This window comes from Zasmidium cellare (genome assembly GCF_010093935.1).
Source record: "Zasmidium cellare ATCC 36951 unplaced genomic scaffold M409scaffold_10, whole genome shotgun sequence".
NCBI classification, from domain to species: domain Eukaryota; kingdom Fungi; phylum Ascomycota; class Dothideomycetes; order Mycosphaerellales; family Mycosphaerellaceae; genus Zasmidium; species Zasmidium cellare.
In genome coordinates, this window is record NW_022986954.1 from 189,412 (window position 1) to 211,929 (window position 22,518).

General features: G+C 54.2%; 7 protein-coding genes across 7 annotated transcripts; 1 reads left to right on the forward strand and 6 right to left on the reverse strand.

Annotated features, from left to right (window-relative positions):
• Positions 1-1,127: 1,127 nt before the first annotated feature.
• Positions 1,128-2,130, reverse strand: M409DRAFT_64937 (uncharacterized protein; the record flags this gene model as incomplete). Its single annotated transcript, XM_033816295.1, has 3 exons — positions 1,128-1,486; positions 1,554-1,875; positions 1,939-2,130. 3 exons carry the CDS (start codon positions 2,128-2,130, stop codon positions 1,128-1,130), a joined length of 873 nt encoding a protein of 290 aa, XP_033670077.1.
• Positions 2,131-6,180: 4,050 nt separating this feature from the next.
• M409DRAFT_20412 (uncharacterized protein) lies at positions 6,181-10,038 on the reverse strand (the record flags this gene model as incomplete). The annotated part of the gene is made up of 1 exon (XM_033805379.1): positions 6,181-10,038. One exon carries the CDS (start codon positions 10,036-10,038, stop codon positions 6,181-6,183), a length of 3,858 nt encoding a protein of 1,285 aa, XP_033670078.1.
• A 734-nt stretch (positions 10,039-10,772) lies between these two features.
• On the reverse strand, positions 10,773-11,537 carry M409DRAFT_20413 (uncharacterized protein; the record flags this gene model as incomplete). Its single annotated transcript, XM_033805380.1, has 3 exons — positions 10,773-11,140; positions 11,196-11,352; positions 11,451-11,537. The coding sequence occupies 3 exons, from the start codon at positions 11,535-11,537 to the stop codon at positions 10,773-10,775; spliced, it is 612 nt and encodes a 203-aa protein (XP_033670079.1).
• A 1,013-nt stretch (positions 11,538-12,550) lies between these two features.
• On the forward strand, positions 12,551-14,640 carry M409DRAFT_64939 (uncharacterized protein; the record flags this gene model as incomplete). Its single annotated transcript, XM_033816296.1, has 5 exons — positions 12,551-12,568; positions 12,617-13,321; positions 13,369-13,512; positions 13,568-13,620; positions 13,671-14,640. 5 exons carry the CDS (start codon positions 12,551-12,553, stop codon positions 14,638-14,640), a joined length of 1,890 nt encoding a protein of 629 aa, XP_033670080.1.
• A 206-nt stretch (positions 14,641-14,846) lies between these two features.
• M409DRAFT_64940 (uncharacterized protein) lies at positions 14,847-16,348 on the reverse strand (the record flags this gene model as incomplete). Its single annotated transcript, XM_033816297.1, has 3 exons — positions 14,847-15,353; positions 15,407-16,198; positions 16,253-16,348. The coding sequence occupies 3 exons, from the start codon at positions 16,346-16,348 to the stop codon at positions 14,847-14,849; spliced, it is 1,395 nt and encodes a 464-aa protein (XP_033670081.1).
• Positions 16,349-17,363: 1,015 nt separating this feature from the next.
• On the reverse strand, positions 17,364-19,406 carry M409DRAFT_20416 (uncharacterized protein; the record flags this gene model as incomplete). The annotated part of the gene is made up of 2 exons (XM_033805381.1): positions 17,364-18,908; positions 18,966-19,406. 2 exons carry the CDS (start codon positions 19,404-19,406, stop codon positions 17,364-17,366), a joined length of 1,986 nt encoding a protein of 661 aa, XP_033670082.1.
• A 1,651-nt stretch (positions 19,407-21,057) lies between these two features.
• On the reverse strand, positions 21,058-22,331 carry M409DRAFT_64942 (uncharacterized protein; the record flags this gene model as incomplete). The annotated part of the gene is made up of 2 exons (XM_033816298.1): positions 21,058-21,932; positions 21,986-22,331. The coding sequence occupies 2 exons, from the start codon at positions 22,329-22,331 to the stop codon at positions 21,058-21,060; spliced, it is 1,221 nt and encodes a 406-aa protein (XP_033670083.1).
• Between the last annotated feature and the right edge of the window lie 187 nt (positions 22,332-22,518).

Here is a 22,518-nt window from a genome sequence, read left to right on the forward strand (position 1 = left end):
GACTACTGGCCCGGAGTCTCTGCACGCAGCACGCCCCATGTCCAGGAGCCGAGAGGCTACTGGATCATCAAACCGCAACAGGCGCCTCCTGACCACCAACAAGGGCACCCAGCACCTTGACTGATGATGATGCCCACTTAACCTAACAAGAAACGACCACATCATCATCAAACCGCCGCTCCCCACACCTTGTCCGCGAACCCAGCGGCACGAGTTTATCCCGCCCCGCACCAAACACCACAACGAAGATCCCTCTCACGCACCTCTTGGCCAAAAGCAACCCTAACGCCAGACAGTACACTACCTACAGTATTTGTGGTTGCTGACGACTCATTACCGCGATCGTCGTTGAAAAGAAAAACAGGCCGCGCAGTATGTGTTTCAGCTCCCGCATCTGCAAGCGCCTCCAGAGATCGTCTCGCGTGCGTGGCTCACAAAGCTCTCGCATCTCGACCGTGTTTCATTAGCGGCGATGCTTGCGAATCGTGCACGTCGCACGACAGCTGCGGGCGTCACGACGGTCGCCGTGTCACGGCCCTGGATAGATTGATTTGTGACGGCTGCTTGATTGTTCTCGGACCTGCGTCATGTACAAAATGTATGTGCAATGCTTGTCTGTGTGTCTGTGCATATCCTGGTCACAGTCGGACCCGCAGAGCCGCGTGTACCTTTATTGTTCCTGGCCGTCTGTTCCACGGCTAAAACGAATCTTACAGAGGAAACGTCAGCCGGTGGTCCGATGATAGACAGTATCGACGTAAGAGAAGAAGGAGGTAGCGTTTTGCTTGGTGGGATTTGGATTGTCCCTCTGAGTTCATTTCGATCTGCCGGCCAAGTCTACGTCTTGTAGATGGCGGAGTAAGTCTCAAGCAACACATGCTTTTCCGTTCCTTTCAGCAGTCCTGCTGTGCCACCATGTCACAACCGCTCCCGATGAGCAAAAAAGGATGCCGTGAACATCCTGCAAGATAACTTCCAACGACCCGTATCCGTAGATGCTCCGACCCGTCCCAGGTCACACAACGCCATGTCCGTCCCTTGTCATCGACGCCTCTAACCGATAATCCCATGCAAAACGATATGCGCAAAGCGGCAAACCGCATCTGACAGTAGCAGATGCATCTCACTCACGACAGCACGCTCCCGCGGCTGCCAAAGAACCTGCGGATCGTCATGGTCGAGCTGATGACGATTGCTGCCAGTGATCCTCCCACGACGGTTGCGCGGAAGAGGACGTTGAACAGTTGCATGCGGTTTCTCCGTCGACATCGGTCCACGAATCCGTCTGTGTCGTTGGTGCGAGGGAACTTCTTGCCCTGTGGTTCGGGAACCTCCAGGAAGTCGCAGAGTGGCCTCCATCCCTCTCCCATCTTGTACTCCAGCAGATTCTCTTTCGGCACCAGTGATCGCACTTCGTCGTAGTACTCTTTGAATCGTCGCTTGCCGTTCTTCTCGAAATCGCCCTCCCAGAACTCGGTCCAGAACTCTGTTACAAAGTCAGTAACACATTCCGTGATTGAAATGATTTGAGATGGATCGTGATTGCTACTCACTGGAAAGCATTGGTTGGTAGAGACCCGCTCCCCAATCAAACTTCGAGACAAACTTGAGCTCTGGTTCGGTTGCACGCCAGTGGACCGTCTTCATTGTGCTCGCATGCCAGCTGTCAACATCACGGGTAGTGAGTATAACCTTGGCTTCTGGGTAGGCCTCGATGAGCTCTTTTGCAAAGGCCACGGCGGGCCAATCGCAAATGGCCTGGCAGTGGCCGGTGAGTTGGTCCCATTGCTCGCGGCCGAATTGGCCTTTGCCGTCGTACTTGGATGCCAGTGCATCGCTCCACATCAAACAATCCGGAGGGTTCTCAACAGATGCCTACAATTAAAAAGTCAGAAAATTCCCAATTGTTGCGAGTGGTATGATGTTGATGTTACATACAGACATCATGTGGTAGCAGTCGGCGAAGCCCAGATCCTTGAGAGCAGTTCGAAGTGAAGCCGTTCCAGTTCGTCCAAGCCCGAGAGCGAGCACTCGCATTGGAACCACACGGCGGCATTCTCTGCGGTTGATATCGGTGTCGGCGGTGAAGATGTCGGTGACAGGCTTGGGGGTGTATGGTTGGAAGGCCATGGTGAGGGTGTGGTTGATTAGATTATTGTGGAATTGGGTCGCTCAGCGACGTCGTAGTAGTGTGGTGAGTGCGCGGTAACAAAAGTTGGAGGCCAATGAGTGGAACCGCGACAGAGAGCTTTGCCGCGCGGGAAGGAAAGCGATGAGAGATATAGGCACGAGCAAGAGGTTGGCAGGCGAGCAGGCAAGCGAGCGAGCGGCGCGTAGTAGTGGTAGTGATGCAGTGCAGGAAGGAACGAGCGGTGTTGCATATACCAAGGGCGGGCAGCCGTTTTAGTGATCTTGATCGCAGAAAGCAAAGTGGAAAGTGGCAGAGAGCGTCGCAGCCGGCCTGAAAGGGGCTAGCAGCGAACCAGCGGGCTGTTGCTTGCGCGCCACGCCCACGACGACAACTTGTCACTCAACGCCCACCCGCGCCGGGATGCTGGCTCCCTTTCTCTTGGCACCCACGAATCCCTCCACCCTCCGCGCAAGAGACATACGTCAGACACCAGCAATCGCTGCAATGCAATGTCTGTCTCCGGCCCTTGTGCCTGTCTGGCCGTTCCATTTTCGCCACCAGAATAGGAGCAGCGACACGGACAGCGGCCTCGCGAATTCAGCCCCGTCTCATCATCTCTCCCGCGTCCAATTCCACGACCAAGACTCGCTCATCCTCTCACTGGACGTCGCCTATCACCGACGTCGCCTGCACTTGGACCTTCGCACGCTAGACGCCTTCTAGCAATTCCTCGTCTGATTAAGCCACGCGCGATCCAGTACCCGCCCGTTTGCCAAGACCTTCATTCCATGCTGATCGATACATGGGGAAGAGGAGAGGAGCGCGTTTCATCCGATATTTCGAAACTCCCCCCAACGTTGGTAGAACGCCGGCCGCTCGTCTTCATTACGTCGTCCCTCTTCATTCCACCCACAACAAAGCTTGCGCCAGGCCTTGCGTGAGCTTGATGATGGCAGTGTTCGACTTCTGTTTCACCGCGACATGTCTCTGTGTCGGCCGAGCAGGGGTGCGTTGATTTCCTCTTGTCTATCGTCCATTCTCTTGGCAGGGAGACAGCGGCGCCGACATGTGGATAGCTGCACGCCACAATCGAACCGCTTGTATCCTTCAGGAACTTCGACGCCGTGAACGTTGACTTGCCCGCTTCGATGCCAATTCCGCCGAGATTGACCAAGTGCATGAATTCACGCACTTGTCACATGTCCGCACAGCACCTTCACTCCTGCTTCATTCGGCCAGATGTCCTCCTACACCAACTTCTTATCGCGGACAGCGATGCAGGTCAGGTATTAGAAGCGCGAAGCGAGCAAAGATACGCCGTATCGAAAACCACTCGCGAGACAATCTACGCCATACACCTGCAGTGTTGTACTTCTGCAAGATTTACATCAGCGCATCGAATAGCAGCGTCGCGTTTCTTGCACGCACAACAGCTACCACCGCGCGGATACGCCTCCTCACGACCATCAACCGAGAGGTACCAAGTATTGATTCGAAGATCAGATAAGATCACCAGATCTGGTGACATCGTCCAAATTCTTCACACGTGCTACAGCGGCGCCATTGACGAGAGAGTATTAGGTACATTCTAAGACTTAGGGTCACACATTCCACAATGGCTATGGCTATGACGATGTCAAGAACTCGCAAACGCAGACCAAGGATCAAGAGAGCTCTTTAGCCAGTCCGCCGGTCGCCGAGCGAATACGGGAGCAGCGGCATCGAAAGCAATGCGACTTGTGATAAAGGCTTCTCGCATGTATGGCCACCTGATGAGAACCACAGCCCTTGATCAGGAACGCATTACTGCCACCAAAAAGCAGTATCTTAACAAAGAGTAGAACTACGCGATCGACAACCACACCGAAAAGCAGGATCAAGACAGATCACCTTCATCATTCTTGTCGAAACGTCAATTCCAATTGGGTCTCGATCAATCGCCAGTGACACGAGGGCAGAAGCGAATGCCGGCGCAGCAAGCACCAGTCTCCCAGCTGCAAAGTGACTTCATCGCACATTTCAACGAACCCCATTCATGGCGTATCCTCCATCTCAAGACCGCACTCGCAGCACTCAACGAGCAAATTCTAGAGAGTGACGTCTGACGAAACACCAGAAGGATCTCCACCATCAAGAAAAGACCAACAAGCACGAGCATCAAGCCCACGGGGACTCTGAAGACATCCTTCCTTCACTCTAAGGAATCGTAGCCGCGACTAGCGATTACTTGATGACATAGTCATTCTCACCCACGTGGGAACGCATCATGCATCATCGTCGCTTCGGCCTGGGGAGAAAAAGATATGGAAGAAGTGATGAGTGAGCTTTGCGAGCAAGAAAGGTCCATTGACCGAAGTCGATGAAGAGTGATTTGCGATGAAGCATGCGTGTCTCGTATTTGAGCGCTCTCCTTCTCGTCAAAACTTCTCGTTACCTCCGTTTGGCATCAAAGGTAGGGACTGCTTGTTCGCTGAGCGTTGGAGAGCATCCTCACGACAGGTGCCACGAGGAGCGTCAACTTTCGAGACATGGTCATTCTCGGCCTTGATTCGGAGACGAAGAAACGTGGCCAAGTGTTTCGAGTCTTCTCTGGACCAAATGTCGTGCCAGAGTAGGTGAATGCTAAGTAGTCTGTCTATCTATTCTGTTTTCTCCATGCTCATTGTATCCTTCCTTTCCGTCTCCACTTCATTCCCGTTCGTCGTGCCCCAAACCACCAAAAAGAGAAAGAGAAACAACTCCTCCCCGTCAACACACCAAAGTCCCATCTCGCGGAACGAACACATTCATCCCATCTTCCTCGAAATCTTGCCTAGAATCGCTCGCCCTTCACCGCCAGACCCAACTACATACCCCATTGTTCGCGGTAGATCCACCATTCCAAACCCCAACCGCATCCCTATCCTCCTCCTCCCACCTCGAACGATCAGGCCCCCGATTGTCGCACTCCCATGCAAAGCTAATGGACACTGGCCGAGCTCGTGAATAATGCGGCTACATTCCTCGCGGAGGTCGTCGTTCGTCAGACTGGAATCCGTGGACGTCGATATCGAGGTCAGTTAGATATGAAGTTGACGATGGGATCAAGCCAGCCACTCTTTTTGAGGTCATTGAATGGACGGATCTCGTGTACAATCGCTGGCTTTGAAGCGTCTTGATACTTCCTTTCTCGTGCTACTTCGTTCGGGTTATCGCGATGTCGGAGAGATGCTTTGTACTATTCTTCGACTTTCAGCTCGATGTCCCTCTCCTGTCCTACGGCAAAGGTAGTCACCGATCAGGCGAAGGTGCAACATCAACCCAACGAAAACAGCCCATTGTGCTTTCTAGCCTCTCCACGAAATCGGGTCAAAGGTCAAGTCTCGCCGCCCTCAGTCCGAGCCAGAGCGAGAAAAGCGCATCCAAAAGAAGATGATGAGAGCGCGTCGAAGCAGAACCTGAAGACTGCGTCGAAACCAGAGCGTATCGAAGGACATTGCTTAGCGTCCGTTGACGGACCGCTCCGTTGAGCCAATGGCACAGCTAAATCCTCTTCAGTTCGAAGACCGCGTCGAAGCGTCGAGAAATCAACTTGAAGACCGCGTCGAAATCAAACCCGCAGGGCGCATGAACAGCGCATTAGAGTTCAGACATTAACTAGCTTCCGTGGCCGGACCGTTGCTTTTCGCCAATGATCCAGGCTTTCATTCTGTGATGGACAACTTGGGTATACATGTACTCTCCCATCTGCAGGATCTTCCCGCCGGTTCTACAGGGATGAAGAGGAGGAATCGTGCGTCGACAACCTCATTCGAAAGGAAGAGATGACTATCTCCGTAGCATATCAGTTTGCACGGAACATCGATATTCTCTTCATCATCAATTCTACCTCCTCTATCCTATGGACCTTGCGTCTCTATGACAATACTCGTACTGCTCGATGAACGACGCTTTCCCTCGCACTCTCTTCCACAAAATATCAACGACAGCGGCTACCTCAACTCTCACCTATCCAACACCCATAAAACCCATATCCTACTCTTCCCTCCCTTCCCCTGTGCAACCCCTTCTCACTTCAACCCAAACCCCTCACTCTCCTCCACCGCCCTCCAAAGCCTCTCCTCCAACTGCTCCCGATAATCATACCTCCACAGCACCAACATATTAAAACACGTCCTCGCCACGGGAAACCGCATCCTCTCCTCCTCGCCCCCTCCACCCCATCCATCCCCGCCCGCCACGATCCTCAACACCAGACTCGTGGCGCCCACAGCGGGGATCCGATCCGTGCCCGTGATGAACGTCAGCAATTTCCGCTGCTTCTCCGGTGTCGCCTCGGCGAAGAGCTCCCAGAACCACACCACCACGAGGACGTTATCCGCCGGGTTCGGCACGAGGGAATGTGGCGGTTGGAAATGTTTCCAGTTCTCGTACGTGGCGACGGCGCGGAGCGAGTCGACATCGAGGGCCTCGTCGCTGCCGCGGATCAGGAGTTCGATTTCCTCGGCGCGGAAGAGGGAGAGGGCGTTGCCGGCGCAGACGGTGAAGAAGCCGCGTTTGAAGGGCTCGAATTGCCGCGACACGGCCGTGTCGAGGAGGTAGCGCACGTAGGCGTCGACGAAGTCGTGGCGGTTGGCGTTGGTCACGGGGGTGTTTTCGCCGTTGGGGATGATGGGGATGTCGATGACGGTGCCGTAGCGTTCGACTGGGGCGACGAAGTCCCGGCAGTAGGTGGCTTCGACGTCGCCTTCGAAGTCGAGGAGTTGTTGGAGGCCTGCGGCGAGGGAGGGGCGGAATTCAGCTAGGTCGGAGATGGTGTAGGTCATTTGTCCTTTGGTGCCGGTGAGGGAGGAGACGTTGGAGGTGTTGGCGATGGAAGATGGCGCAGCTGCGAGGAGTTTGCGGAAGGCGAAAGGCGGGAAGGCGACGTCGAGAATGGTGCTGTTGTAGATGGCCAGTCCCAGTAACGCACCGACCAGGTAGAATTGATCCGACGTCTCGAAAGAGTGGGCGTTGAAGTAGCACGTTTGCGATTCGTCGTCGTAGACAAACATACCATGGTTCGGATCGAAGATGTCGCGCACCAGCATCAAGAACCACTCCTTTCGAGGCCCTCCAGCATCAACGCCCTCTTCTCCTGTAAAGTGAACTCGCAGCCCCTTCTTCAGCTCTTCTTGGCCGGCGCCAACTGCAGAACTGATCTGGCGAAGACTGTCATCGACCATGCACTCACGACGAACGCGGAGATGAAAGTTCCCATCGATGGCTCTTTGTTGGATGACCTGGTCAAAGTACGCCTCTCGTGCCTTGATCTCCATCTGCCGACGGGCATCATACTCGAGGATCTTGATCTTCGTGCCCATGGACAGGAACAGCGGGTACTGGCAAAACGCAAACTTATCGCGCCTCGTCTCCCAGATTTTGAAATCGGCAATCATATCCTGGTAGTCGAGGAGTGTATTGTAGAAGCTGGAGGTATGCAGCAGCTGACCACTCCGTTTAGCCTTGGCTTGGTGTGCTGATGAGAAGCCGGAGTCTATTCGTTGTCCAATCTCGCGCGGTTGGCCTTGCCAGATGTTGTTGGCAGCGAAGAGTAGAGACATGACTTTGGCCGCCGCCTTGATCTGCCAGTCAGACGCCCAGTCAGGCTCTCCGCTCGGGTTGTCAGGTCCTTTCTTCAATGAACCGCTCAGGCCCATCGCTGAGTGTAGCTGTGCAGAGGTATTCATGGCCGAGCCAGACAGGTCTGGAATGAGCCCGCCGTCGTTGATGCCACCACTCTTCCTATGAGGACGGCCCGCCCTGCGAGCTATTCTGTGATTGACGAAACTGGCCACCAAGTCTACCGTCTTGACAAAGTGTGTCTCTTCGAAGCGCGCGAACCAGTTCACCAAGTATCGATGGCAAGAATCTGACGAATGTGCAATGAGCCCAAAGATGCGTTTCAACAGACCATTGTGCTGGCTTCCCTCCCGTCCAGACGATTTCCTCGGAGACAATGGGCTTGCTTGCATTTTCCCGTTTGCTTTGCCAGATAGTGATCTTCCAGCAGGGCGGTTGTTGGTAGACAGAGCTCGGTATGGTTTACTGCCTGGATAAAGCGATGGATTCGATATCAAGATGAGGAGGAACCTCATGTCTTCGGGCTCCTTGAGCGGCCTTGATGGCCGTTTCAGTAGATTCTCTGTTATCTTAAGCAGAGTCCGCACGGCATGTTCTCTGCCTTCTGCGAGCTCGTCTTCAATCTCTTCGAAGTTGATGTCCCCTTGTAGATCTGATCTGTCGAATGTAGGTTCGTCGGCTCGCACAAGGGTGACCTTCGTCTGCCAATCGTGTCCAGCTGTATGAATAAACTCGTACCAAGTATCCACTTCCTTCCAATTGATGTTGGCGGACTTCGATGAGACTGCTTTTTTGGAACCTTCGCCGACCCTCTTCCTCCGGACTGTCTTATCTGCCCGATCGCGCCCAAGTTTGCCCGTCCACCAAGAACCATTCTCACCAATGTCTCCTAACAGCAAAGTTTTAGCGTCCAGTTCAGATAATCCATCTACAGGACTCGGATGGTATTCTCCAGTTGGCTCTGGCGGTGGGGTCACAATGTTGCTTTCACTGCGTGTTCGGCCCGCCGTTGGTACTCGCAAAGTGCTGAATGATTTGTTGATACATTGGTAGTCGCCAAAGTTTGCAATCAGATATTCTTCAAGCGGCCTAAAGATCGTCTTCACACGAGCTTGGTACCGTCGCTCCTCCATTTCTTGCGCTGTAAATCTGGGACTCATCTGAGGATGTGGTGAATTGGGGCCAGTCGGCGTCAGACTACCGCTCGGTAGCAGTCTCTGCGAAGGACGTCGGTTAGCAATTGGCACTGGAGGCGGGGGCGGCCTGCGAGAGGGTCTGGCAGGTATCGGCACTGGCTTTCGAGACGGTAGTCCTTGGGAGACAGCTCCGCCGGGTGGGTTGTGAAAGTGCTCAGGAGGTGGTGTATCGATTCGCATCCCAGAGAACTTATTAAGCTCATTGATGTCGCGAATAGTTGCAACTGTTGAAGCTGCTGCTTCTGCATCATGCGGTGTGTCTGGAGGCGATGATGAGACGGGTGGATCTTCAAGACGTCTGGCAGTGTGCTCCTCCTCGTGCGTAGATACTGGGAGTTCTGATGCCTGCTGCCATGTCTGGAAAACGTCGTCTTTCTCCTCTTTCGGCGAAGCTACTCTTTGCCCGGGGTATATCTGGTCTTCTTTCCTACATCTCGCCTCGAGATAGTTGAGCACGCATCGATCGATCAATGCTCTCGTGTGTTCAATCGATAATGGGAACTTGACGCCCGGCGCCAGTTTTCCTGGATATGTACCTGCTCGCTTGACCTGTGGCCGGTCCTTGTCGGTCCCAGACTGCTCTTCAACCGGCTTGAGATCGTTGATGGTCAAGCAACACATGCACCTGAACTTGCTTAGATCTCTTGGCACTCGCACGCGGCTATCGCAGCACATGCACTTCCTCATCGCCTTGTCATCCTCGTCGATCTTTCCCTTCTTGCCAGATATGACTCTGCTTGGTGCCGGGTTGGATGCCTCGTCCAGCACAGGGACCAAGTCATCGTCGAGAGGGACATCGGTGTCGTTGAAACTGCCGAGCTGCTGGTTGCTCTTCTTGCGCCCGAATAGCTTGGGCAAAGGGTTGCTCGCGGAGCGGCTATGGGTATGCTGTCGTGTGCCCCCAGCACGTGGCCTGGTCGGCGATGCAGGAATGCGGTCTGGGTCGAGCGTGGGCGGATCGAGGTTTTCTTGCGGCGGTCGCGGGAGCTGCTTGTCGCGCTGGATGGCGGCGGAGTTGGAGGGGTGGCGGGTGGGTGTGGTACTGGTGATGTTGTTGGGGGTGCTGCTCGAGCTGCCGCCGGACAGCAGGCGTGAGGACCATGGAGGCATCAGTGTCAACCCCGACCTATCATCTGCGCTGCGGTGGTGAAGTCGGTCACTGCCCGCACAGGCGCTGGCAGAGGCAGTGCTGGATGCTGTTCATCCAGACCGGCGAGTCACGAATCGAGGTGCTACGTCGGGTAAGAGGCGCTCGCCAGAGGCATTGGACGGTGTAGTGTCCAGCAGCTTCCAAGTGCCGATTCTCGCCCACGGGGAAGCCACCAGGGCAGTACGACTGTAGCAGATGCAGGCGCCTTGCCTGTGCGAAACACTGCTGACAGTCCAACCAGCGAGCGCAGCGGCCGCGAGGATCGCATCATCACGCGTGTTGCGTCCCTCGGTGGTGGTCGTGGTTTCATCTCTGCCAAGACTGCTGAGTACGAGGCGTAGCTAGCCACCGAGGGGAAAGGATTCAGGGAGAGCGTTTGTCCATGAGGGCTAGTACGTCGATCAGAACGAATTGAGTCGTAACTTGGACGGGAACAGACTAGAATACGTGCGGGCGTGTAGACAAATTTGCGAAATCTCGCTGGGATGTGAAGAATGGTCGCCTGGTTGATTTGCTTTCATTCCATTTCGGGGCCTTGGACCCGCTTCATTCACTACTTGCCCGAATCTGGCCTGTGCCAAGTGCGAATCGGAACCCATGGCAAACGCGAAGATGCTCCCATGCCATTGCAACAACTCCAGTCCATAGACGTCGCAGCAGATGTGCCAGAAACGCCTTTCCTTCAACCCACCGCCTATCTATAGCGCCAGAGCGACAGGGTGTTCTGTCGCTTCCAGGTGTGACGACGACCGGCCTTGGTGTTGTTGTAGCGGTGGCCCTTGTTGAGACCTCTGCTCTTCTTGCCGGTCGCGGTGAGACCGCGGCTCTCGCGGTGCTTGTGGACGGGGTTGACGATCCAGTTGATGCGGGGGTCGCGGCGGATGGCCTTGTGCTGGGGGTCGACGAGAATGACCTCGTAGTACTTGTAGGTGCTGTCCTGGTTGATCCAGTAGCTGTTGAGCACGCGCAAGTTGGCGGCACGGCGGCCGACACGCTCCTCAGCGGTCGACTTGAGCGAACGCTGGTACTTGAGCTGGTTCACACCCTGGTTGGTAGGCTTGCCTATGAAAGTGTATGAGTATCCATTGTCCCGTCCATCTTGATCGTCCACCCATACCGTAGGTAGCACCCTTTGGCACTGGCCTCTTGCGGCCACCACGGCGCACACGCACGCGGTAGATGACATAGCCCTGCTTAGTCTTGTATCCCAGGCGGCGGGCCTTGTCGGGGCGGGATGGGCGGGAGGCGCGGTGGATGACATTGAGTTGGCGGAGCTAGATTGATGTACTCTCAGCAAATGTTCAACGAGTACAATCAAAGCACAAGCACACGAAGTGCTTTATGCCGCTCATGGATTGTCGGGGTGTCGTACCTCCCAGCAGCGCACACGGAGCAAGAAGCGCATCACATCGGACTGCTTCTTCTTTTGAAGCTCCTCGAGGTACTTGTGGGCACCCATCTGTACGCCGTATTAGTATGAGGGTATCAAAAATGGATGCGAAAAGGTTCTGATGGCCGTCGAAGTCGAATGTGTCCAATTGCCATTTCTTCTCCATGCCATTGCCCTTGCGTCTCCTCCTTTCATCACGTACCTTGACGGTGTTGGCGGTGGTTGTCGCTGGTGCAGTGCCGTCGTGGCTTGGGTGAAGCAGAGTAAATGAGATGGTGGTCGAATTTGGTCGCTGTGATGGCTTGGCGCTCGCTTAGATCAGCAGAGACAGCGGTAAAAGTGCTGGACACGTGCCGCTGAATTTCCGACTTGGCCTCCAACTACTTCACGAGGAAGTTACCCACCATCATCCGACTTCACCTCTCATTTCACGCTTCAATTCGTCGGAATTGCCTTGACTCGCAGACATGGATGTCATGCTATCTCGAGCTGCACAGCCATCGAATGCATATCCTGTCGCCTTGGCCGTTCAGAAACAATCGGCAAATTCTCCACCGACTCCGACTCCGTCCTCTATCATAGGGCTGAAAGGTAGCGGGCCAGTCGACTTCAAGAAGGGAGACATTGGCTGGGATCATGTACTTTCCTACATAACCGCGCCCTATTCTCGTCTATGTCAGCAATGTGAGTTGCATTCGCGCTGCTGATCAGGCCTACATTCTACACCTATAGCCGCCGGACTTCCCCTTGTGCCACACGAAAGTCATCCAGCCTCAGTGGCAGTGCCGTCTTCTTCGCTGAATCCGTCAGCTGTTGCGCCTGTCCGCGCTTCGGCATCCTCTTACCGGCAGTGCTTGCCTGAGAGCTGAACGCCCAAGGGACAGATGATGTAAGTTTCTGTTGAGACACTCGATCGCATTGATTGAACTCCCTTTAGCTGCTCCGTTTTCTGAAATATTGCTGCCTGCAGCATTCCCAATATCAGGCATACTTCCAGCGGCCGTATCATCTCCGGTCGTCCGCCAAGCATCATCTCGACCTGCCAAGCACCTCTCAACTCCTACCCTTTCTAGTAACTGCAAATGGTGTACCGGGGCAAGGTATGTACGGCCATTGACTTTACCCAGTCAATGCTAATCGTATCCTAGCCTTCCGCTGGCTGCGAGCAGTGCCGAAAGGCCAAGAAGCGCTGTGACTTGGGCCAGCCTGCATGCTCGCGGTGTGCCAAGTTGAAGAAGCAGTGTACTGGTTATAGAGACGTCTCCGAACTGCAGATCCAGGACGAAAGCGAATCGACCAAGCTCAAGGCGAATCGACAAAAGGCTCGAAACTTGGCTCCGCCGACCACAACAAACAATGGCATTCCCACACCAGCAACAAACGCCCCAACCCCAAACAGCGACTCTTCCTCTTCTAGTGACGACATAATAGACCTACCGCCGCACGAAACTTATCTCATGTTTGGCTTCGCTGAAGCACCTGTTGATGAGGACGTCCAAAACTTTGAGTCCCTCTATGGACTTGAGCAGGTTGGAGTACCGAGCACCCTCAGGCCCAACGTGGACGAACTCGCGACTACCTACTTCTTCAATCAATTCACATCCCAGAATGGACACTGGACATGGCTACGGGATCAAGCAAGACTTTCCAACATGGACCCTGTCCTGGAGTTGGCCATACGTGCGTGTGGTATTGCATCATTCGACAACGTGCAACACATCATACAAGGTCGCGAATACTCACGGAAATTGTATGGAGAGGCTCTAGGTCTTCTGAACTCGGCATTACGGGACCCAAAACGAAGCAAGACGGACGATAGTCTTGTTGCCGTGGCCATGTTGGGATACTATGAGGTTAGCAGGCCCAACAAACATTCAACACTCCTAGCTGACGTACCCAGAACCTCACTTGTGACAGCCGAGACTCAATACTGTCGTGGAAAGCACACATCAAAGGATCGACCCAGCTGCTCAAATTAAGAGGAAAGAATCAATTCAAGACGCAGACAGGAAGGATGCTCTTTCGCGAGACTCGTTCCCAGATTGTGAGTGCTCACAGCCTTTGACACAAGCCTGCTTTTGGAACTGACTCATTGGCAGCTCATCAACTGCATATGGGAAGATGAAAGCCCGCCAGATTTCTTGTACGAATGGTAAGACTTGGTCAACCCGTTGTCGATTGCTCTATGCTGACACTGCACAGGGAGCAGGAACTCGAAGAACTGAGCCCAAACCGCCAACAAGTCGCACCCTTAGATAAACTGACCATCATATGCTGGGACTTCTCCGCTCTGCGGTCCAAGGTGCGGTACAACAAAACATCCGACGCCCATGCGTTGGATGAGGCCGCACAGATCGAAATGCGCATGATCGAATGGTCTATTGAAACCATGGCCAAGCCAGCCTGGCAATACCACGACCTCGAAGTTGAAGAATCCCCTCACGTCTGGAACGGCGTCGTACACTCTTACACCGTTCACCCGGCCGCCGGTACCTGGAACACCTACCGCAGCATGCGAATCATGCTCACCCGGACGCAAGAATATCTCTACCGTCGCATCCACCCTAGCCCCGAGAACGACTCTGGCCAATTCAAGTACTTCCGCAGCATACGCCGCCAGATGGCTGACGAGATCTGCCTCGCCATCCCCACGCAACTTGGCCACGCCTCCCCGGCTTACAACTCCCCATGTATCCTCATCACAGCGTACATGTCCATCTGGCCACTCTTCTTCGCGGGGACTTGCGCGCTCGAACGCATCGGCACCAATGCCTGGAAGGAAGCAATGAGCGGCGACCTCCTCCCCACGACCTCCGCTGCCGCCAGCCAAGCCTCCTGGGTCATCGGTCGAATGCAATACATTTCCCAACACGTGGGCATCCACTGGGCAGACGGGGTAGCAGCAACTTTGCGCGGCGAGTTCGTCAATGCCGAGGAGATGGGACAACCTGATTACTTGGATGACATGAATTTGAAGACGTACTGGCGGGACCGACTTGCCCATGCAGGTCCGAAAACGCCGGCATGGTTGAAGAAGATTGAAGCCTCTGGGAGGGGCCCGAGGATCTTAAATGAGCGAGAAAATGCGTTGAGTGATGCTACACATCAGCCTAGATCGGAGTTTGGGCCCATCTGGATTGGAGGCAGTAGGAATGGGGAGTTGTACTTGTAGATATGGTGTTTGATTATTCAGTCATATGAGCCATGAGTCCTAGATATGCGTAAGATGATATCCCAGCAATGCGGTCCAACTTCAGTCGTCCATGCATCATCCCTCGCCCATCCAACTCCATCGCTAAAGGGTATACCAATGTCCAATCTAAATCCCAGACGAAGAAACCCCCCCCATCCTCTACTCTAACCCCCCCCCTCATTCATTCAAGCCTTAACCCTCGCGAACCCCACCTTCCTCCACCTCGCCGCCGCCACAAACCCACAACAAACAGCCATACTCCCGGCCGCCCAACACTGCGCCCCGACCCACCTACCGCCCATAACCCCCTGCAACGCACCCCCCAAACTCGGCCCCGTCAATGCCGCAAAACTCAAACTCCCAAACGCCATCCCCAACCTCGTCCCGAACTGATTCATCTCCGGCGTGATGCTCGCGACGGTGGACGGGAGGAGGCACTGGAAGGCCGCGGACCCGATGCCGTAGAAGACGGTGAAGGTGTAGAGGCCGGGCGTTGTGTGGACGGCGAGCCAGGTGAAGGAGATGAGGGTTAGGGAGGCGAGGATGGGGACGAGGGTGTTGAGCTGGCCGTGGCGGTCGGCGAAAAAGGGCGGGATTATGCGGGCCGGGGCTCCGACGCCGTTGATTATTATTGTGAGGGTTAGGGAGGTGGAGAAGGGGAGGGAGAGGGTGGAGGAGCCGTAGGAGGAGAGCTGTGAGAGAGCATAAGTCTACGATCGGTGCGAAGCGAGAGACTAGGACTTACGTAGTAGAAGGTGTAGTATATCGGCCAGATCCCGAAGAACAATCCCGCGACATAGAGGGAATAAACAGGTTCCTTGAACGCCGAGAAATCCACCAGGGGACCCGACTTGCGCGGCGGGAGTCTCGGCCTCATGAACGCAAAGACGAGACACAGACACGCGAGGTTGAAGAAGCCCAGGACCCTTGCCGTCCAGGCGAATCCGATCTTAGGGAGAAGCTGCTGGACAATGACAGGATAGATCATTCCACCCGCCGAGTTGCCGGACGTGGCGATCCCAATAGCCAGAGCCCGTTTGCTGGAGAAGTACGTCCCCATGAGTCCCATCGCAGGCGTGAAGAACAATCCCCCGCCGATGCCCGTCATGATGCCCTGCGTGATCATGAGCTGCCAGTACTTGGTGCTCAGACTCATCATGAAGATGCCCAACACCTGCAGAAACGCCCCTACCAGCAACGCAGGGACGAAGAGTCCCGCATCCAGCAGTCGACCCGAGAAAGCACCACAGAAGAACGTGAGGAAGTTCTGCACGGATCCGATCCAGGAGATCGTCGAGGCGGACTCGTCGAGCGTGAGGTTGTAGTACGACTGAAAGGCTCCGTATGAGTTGATCCAGCCCCAGGTCGTGCAGATCACCAACCAGCCCATGGCGACTTGCGTCCAGGCTTTGAGTCCCCCATCAGGTGGTGGAGGGGGGTTGACGATGCTCCTCGTCGTCATGCGCGAGGCGACTTTGCTGAGGACATTGCTCGCCGTCCTCTTGAGGTCGAGAGATGGCGAAGGTTGCTGTCCATCCTCCTTGTCGTGGTGCTGCTGCTCAATGGCACCCAGATCCTCTTGCGAGCAGACACTCGACTTCGCACTCCCCGCTGCATGGTGCTCGGGCTTCTCTTGTTGCTCATGGTGGGGATGGGAATCCGCCGCTTCGGCTACGGCTTCGAACATTTTGACGAAGAAGACTTGGAAAAAAGCACAAATCGTAAAATCGCTCACTCATCGAAATCCCCAACGAAAGCATTGGATGTCCATCCAAATAACGAGAAAACGAAAAGTAGTAGAGCTACGGCGAACTTCTGAATAGCCGACAAACACTCACAGAAACCATTGCCAGCATTTCGCCGACAGCGGCGAAGAAGCCACCGCATGTCGAAGATCAAATCCCAAAAGATGCTGCGAAAACGCGCCCTTCTGCTCTCTGCTCGGCTACCTCGTGCCGAGAAGCTCGCAGACGTGTTGGCCGCTCGCTCGTCCGTTCGCTATCGGCGGGCAAGCTCTTCACCCGAGCATTTCCTTCAACTCTCGATGCCTGCCGCCGTTTGCATAGTGTTTGTCGACGAGTGGACGTGGTATACAGGGCGTGAGAAAGGTTTGTGATGAGGTTAAGGATGGGGAGCGAATGTGAGCAGGAGAGTCGTGGATGGCGCCATGGGACAGAAGATGTGGTTGTTGGGCCGGGAGTTTTGGCAATCTTTTGGAAGGGCGACGACTGGGGTTGGAACTTGGGGGGCCTAGGCAGGGTGACTGTGTACCCCCAATGGCAGACATTACTCAGGTTCTTGCAGAGATGCAGCATCGAAGGCCGACGTCTGACAGCGTTGATTGATCAACGACTATGCATGCTTCCGAAGCGATGTCGGTCTTCTTGCTCAACGACATGAGACCAGGAATGTTTTGTTGGCTATATCACAAAAGGTCGTACTAGGAGCAGTGAGCCGCTCTAAAGGTCTTGATTCTATCCCAGGACAAGACTGTCTAGCAAGTATTACCCGCCCAGACCAGTCGTTTCGCTTTCCATGCCATTATCCAAACCCATGCGATGCAAAAAGCCTCGACGACTGTCCAGTGTCGACAGATCTGTACATCCCCACACACCTCTAGCCAGAACTCCACGCTCAAAAGAACAGCAGGAAACATTGAAGGAAGACCCAGTTCATCCTCTCAAAACCCGACCAGCGGCTAGTCACGCCTCGCTGATGAGTCGATACGTCGCGCCTTTCCGCCATCGCAAAGGTCCAGCAGACGGCTTTCCAGTACGCCACACGAGGAAACGTCGATAGCCCTCGAAGAGCACGAAAACGGTGCAGACGGTGCACACCAGTATCAAGAGCATCTTGAGACCAGACACGTGAGTGACGTCCGAGACCTTGCCGCTGAAAATCGGCATGTATGTTGCCATGACTCCGCGGTCGATGATAGTCGTGATGCCGTGCTCCAACCGCAGGCCGTTCTTGTCGAGTGCAATGACTCTGAGGTATCTCGAAGTTCCGAGTTCATCAGCTAGGGTGATGGACGTCTCAAAGCCATTCTTCTTGACACGGATCGCATCCTCCCAAGCCCGCTCTTCAGTAGTATGAGTATTTGAGCATTGAACGATCCATTCGTCGACTTCGGTTGCGCCGTTCCACGAGACGTATACTTCTGCATCGTCATCACTTATGTCGACAGCAGGTCGTCTATCTGGAAGGCCAACCCATTTGAACTTGTATGTGCGATAACTCTGGATGTCGCCTCGCTCGTACGAAGTTTCCGCACCGTAATGCACATCGCAGAGCACAGAACCGTCAGCGTCGAATTCTGTCCATACTGGATTGAGACCGTAGCCGACGAATACTTTAGGATCTTGACCATGGCCTTGGGGTAGGACTTGCATCGAGCCTTGCGAAGATGAGTGAACACGATCTGGATTGATGTACACCTTGATGACGCGAACGGTGTAGTCAGGGTTGGTTCCGTTGATCTCTTGGATCTTTGTCGCGATCAAGTCCATGTCTCCGCGTTCGTGCAGGTCCAGATTGCGCTTTGACGGCTGAATGGATTGCACCCGCTCATTTGGATAGGTGACTTCCAACAGCAATCCACGCGAGTAGTCCAAGCCCCACTCGTAATGCTGATCCTCAGCGGCATTATCGAAGAGTGTCAGCAAGCGAGTTGTGTAACCTGGTCTCTCTTCTGGCGGACTGTATAGATTGGGGAATGTGTCGGTCGGCAAGAATCGTGCGTCATGCTGCCATGCAAAGTTGGTGGCATCACCTTCACTGAGATCCATGAAGTTGTTCATCTTGCCGCCCAAAGTCCAGATCACGTCGCCAGTCTTTCCATCAACGTACGTGATGCTGTGGGTGTATCGCGAGGAGGTCAAGTAATTGCCCAGCTCGTCTTTTTCAATGCTGTTGATGTGGAACCAATCGTAAGGATCGCGCTTTGAGCCACCAGGGCCTATTCCTCGATAAGTCGCCGAAATGTCGACATGATCTGATGCTCTCCATCCAAAGACAAGATCGCCGGTCTCAATGTCGATTTCTTGGAATACACAGTCCCAAATGTAGGATGGACCAGCATGTTCTTCGTCGTCCGGGAAGTCGGGAAAATCCTTGATGTCGAACTCTTTCACCTCGTACATGGTCATGAGGGCGGTGCCTTGATCGGTGATGAGAAACTCGTGGAGGTCAGCACTCAGCCCATCGGCGGCTCCAACGCGATGTACAATATCATATGAAGAGTTGAGCTACGCATATTATTGTTAGTATGAGATGCGGGTTAAAGGATTGAAGCGATTGCTCACCATGTAGTAGAAGCCCGAACCATGACCGCGTACGCGATCATCACCAAGCCAGAACGTAAGATACTCTTCCCCTTTGTACTTCTGCACCATAAAGTCGTAAGCCTGTCCACCAAACTTGTTCGCGAAATGCTTGGTCCAGATGAGGTTGCCTTGTTCATCAAGAATCATGGGACCGGGGTCTGGAATACCCCAACCTCGCGGCGTCAGGAAGTACAGCGACCCATCGTTGCATCGTTCGTTCCATTGCATGAAGTTTGTTATTGGCGCGGTAAGATCGACCTCAGTCTTGAAGGAATATGTTGGGTAGTATCCGTAGGTGCCATTGTTGGCAGCTTCGTTGACCGGCGGTGGACGTCTGGGCTGTGGATCGGGTTGCTGCTCGGATGCGACTGCATGGAGACAGAGCGCGAGGTGCCATAGGAAGAGAAGCAAGATGTTCATGAAGGCGGCGGAGAGGTGTTGCTGATGAAGAAGTGGCTTCCAGCAGATCGGTCCCCAGATCGATCTTTACCGCAGATGCCTCGCGGGTTGGATATCGCAGACAACATGTGCTGGCCTGGGACGGGGGAGAAACAACAGGAAGTGTTGAATGTAATGCAGTGACCGCGCGGTGCCCACGCAATTGGCGGTAGTAAGTAGTGACTAGTAGCAAGTGAAGTGGAGAGATGCAATCGTCAGTCCGTCCAGCGACTGGGATGATCGGTGGCAGCGACCCTTGCACACGGCTGGATGCACGCGAGCTTAGAGCCGCGATAAGCAGTAGTTCGCCAAGTATCAGCAGGCCGGTTGAAGTGGACGCAGGCGTGGCCAGCAGCAGCGACGACTTGCGGTTGGAACTGCACGCGGCACGGCAATTCGCCCGGCTTGACTGCTGGTGTAAGCACAGTAGTGTTTGAGGAGAAGGGAGAAAAGCAAGGGCGACTCAAGGAAAACCTGCAGCAGTGAATGAAGGTACTGTAGAAGGAGCGAGAGATGTGTTTTGCGGTGCTGGTGCAAGGATAGTGGTGCGTGGTGAGAACGGGGAAAAGGAGAGTGGTGAGTTGCACGCGTGTGTCTTGCCTGTGTCGCGGACGAAGCAGTCGTCGTCATCACCCAACTGCTTTGCTGGCCCCTCCCTTGCCAGAGGGTGCGAATGTTTGGGGAAGATTTGAGAAGCAAAGAGCACAAGCAGGACATGGCAGTCCGGCACGCGGCTCGTCCCCGCTAATGCATTCGACGGCGCCACAATCGCCCACGATAAGGAAGAATCAAGAAATCCTCATCGCGGCAAGACATGTTCTCACGCGACTCATCTTCAAAGTGTAGCATTTGTATTGCTTTTCGTCAAAAGCAGCTTACCTCGCCACGGCAATCTTGGCCTAAAGACAGAAACACACTCCAACTAGCACTCCTCCAGCATCTCGTTCCTGCGGATCAGCCTTGCGCAACTCCTTTCCCCGGACATCGGATATCCACTTCATCAGAAGCACGAGCAGTCGCCTTCCATTGGAACCACACGTCCAAAATCAATCCGCGGCTCAAGTCAGCCACACCGCATGATTTTCCCCTTTGCTACACGCATGCGACGCCCGTTTTCCCTTTGCCACTGGATCTCCAGACCGACCACTTCGGGGATTGTGCCTCACAAACCGTAAAACTCTAATCTCCACTTCATCCCTCACGCTTGCGCAACTGCATCCCTCGACGGAGCTAAGCTGCCAACCTCACATTATCAACTCGTCAACGACTTGCTTGATGTAGCAGAGCGTGACCTTATAACAGAGAAGTACCTACGAGGAACTAGAGGTACCATTGCGGTACTCATGGTCTGGCTTGGCTGGCCGCAAATGGTTGCTAGGTGAACTTACTCCACTTGTACGTAATCGCAAACAAGGAACGAGACAGGCGGATCTGTCAATGTTGCGTGGAGAAACAGAAGTGTTCCTTCAGGCAGGCCAAGAAAGCCTTATCAGTATCTTATTGCCAAGAGTACTGGCTCTCGAGTACTTGCGTTCGTCCGGTTGATACTCACAGCAATCAAGCAAATGGGAGCCATTGTTGAGCGTTTCTTCCAGGCGATCACCGTGTCGCTTCTACTATCGATGCTGCTGTATCAAGCATCCACTCTCTTGCCTTCCCTCCAGACTCCCTCCACAATCGGCTTCTCTCGCATCCCAGGCCCTATCAACGACCCATCTCCGGCGTATCTGGGTAGCTCGCCCAGCCACCCCCAATGACATTTTTCCTTCCATCCCTTCTCCTTCCACCCGTTTAAATCAAGCGAGGGCTCACGATTGAAGGTCGGCAGGTGAACCAGCAGTGAAGGATCATGTGCTATGCATACGAATACGTTTGGGTCTGAGTCAAAGTACTCTTGCATCTTCAGTACCGTTTGGGCGGCAACATCTGGGTCTTTGTATGAAGAGTGTTCATGCTTCGACAGCTTGAAGAATGGCGTTGACTCGGGTGCGATGTCTGGTGAAGACGTCTTTTGCGGATGGTGATGTGTGAACACCGAGCATGGACAAGGCATGGGATACCTTTTGCGTGCGGCGCTCATATCTGTCTGGCTTGTTGAGCTGACAGTGAAGACGTCTTCTGGGATATAGCTAGGCAAAGGCATTTCGGTCGACGGCCGAAAGTCACCCGCGAAGTGGCAGATATCGCCACCGAGGAAAACGAATGTATCTGGAGTGGTACGAGCCAAAGCACAGAGATGTCCTGGCCAGTGTCCCGGAGAATCAAGGAGGTATAACGATCCGTCACCATAGAAGTCGTGCGCTGGAAATGGCCCTATACGTAGGTCTGTGTAGTCGACTTTGAGCAGCGGTCGTCCTTCGAAGTCGGCGCTGTTGAGATGGGAGTTTGGATCCTCGGGATACCCTGGAAATGGGCCCGTACCTTTGCCATACACCAGCCTGGTTGATTTGGGGAACAAGAATGTGCTACCAGTATGGTCCCAGTGAGAATGTGACCAGATAATATCATCTGCAAGCAATGGTAAGCCAAAGACTTGGATCTGGAACCAGGACCATATCCACCAATGCTATCAAGACTATAGCCACCCTCATCCAAGACTTCTGTAACATCCTGATCAACCCTCACACCGGGAATCGCAGCCTCAATACGCCTGGCAACCGCAGGTGGTGAGTTCCAAAAATCTTCCCGCACGCCTAGATCGAACATAGCCTTTTTGCCCAAACCTTCATGTTCGATCAGGAAGGCGACTGCGGTCATGCTCAGAAGATCATGGCCAGGTAATGTCGGATCCAGGAAGCATTCGGCCTTCACAGTCAAGACAGCCGTCGTGTCGACCACGCGGACCTTGACGATGTTGTTGGATGGAGGTGGTGGATTCATCCTCTGTAGTCTGGTGCTCTCGGCCATGCTGAGCTATGTCACTTCGAATCCGCAATCAAAGTGCAAAGTATCGTTCGAGACTCTTTCTGCTGTAGTCGATACATGAAGTTCAAGGACAGCTCCTTCCTCGTCTGAGCGGGGTCAGGGTTTTTACGCTATACAGTACATCGGCAATATCAGATCCGTAAGCAGCTGTCGCTAGAGCCTGACGCCG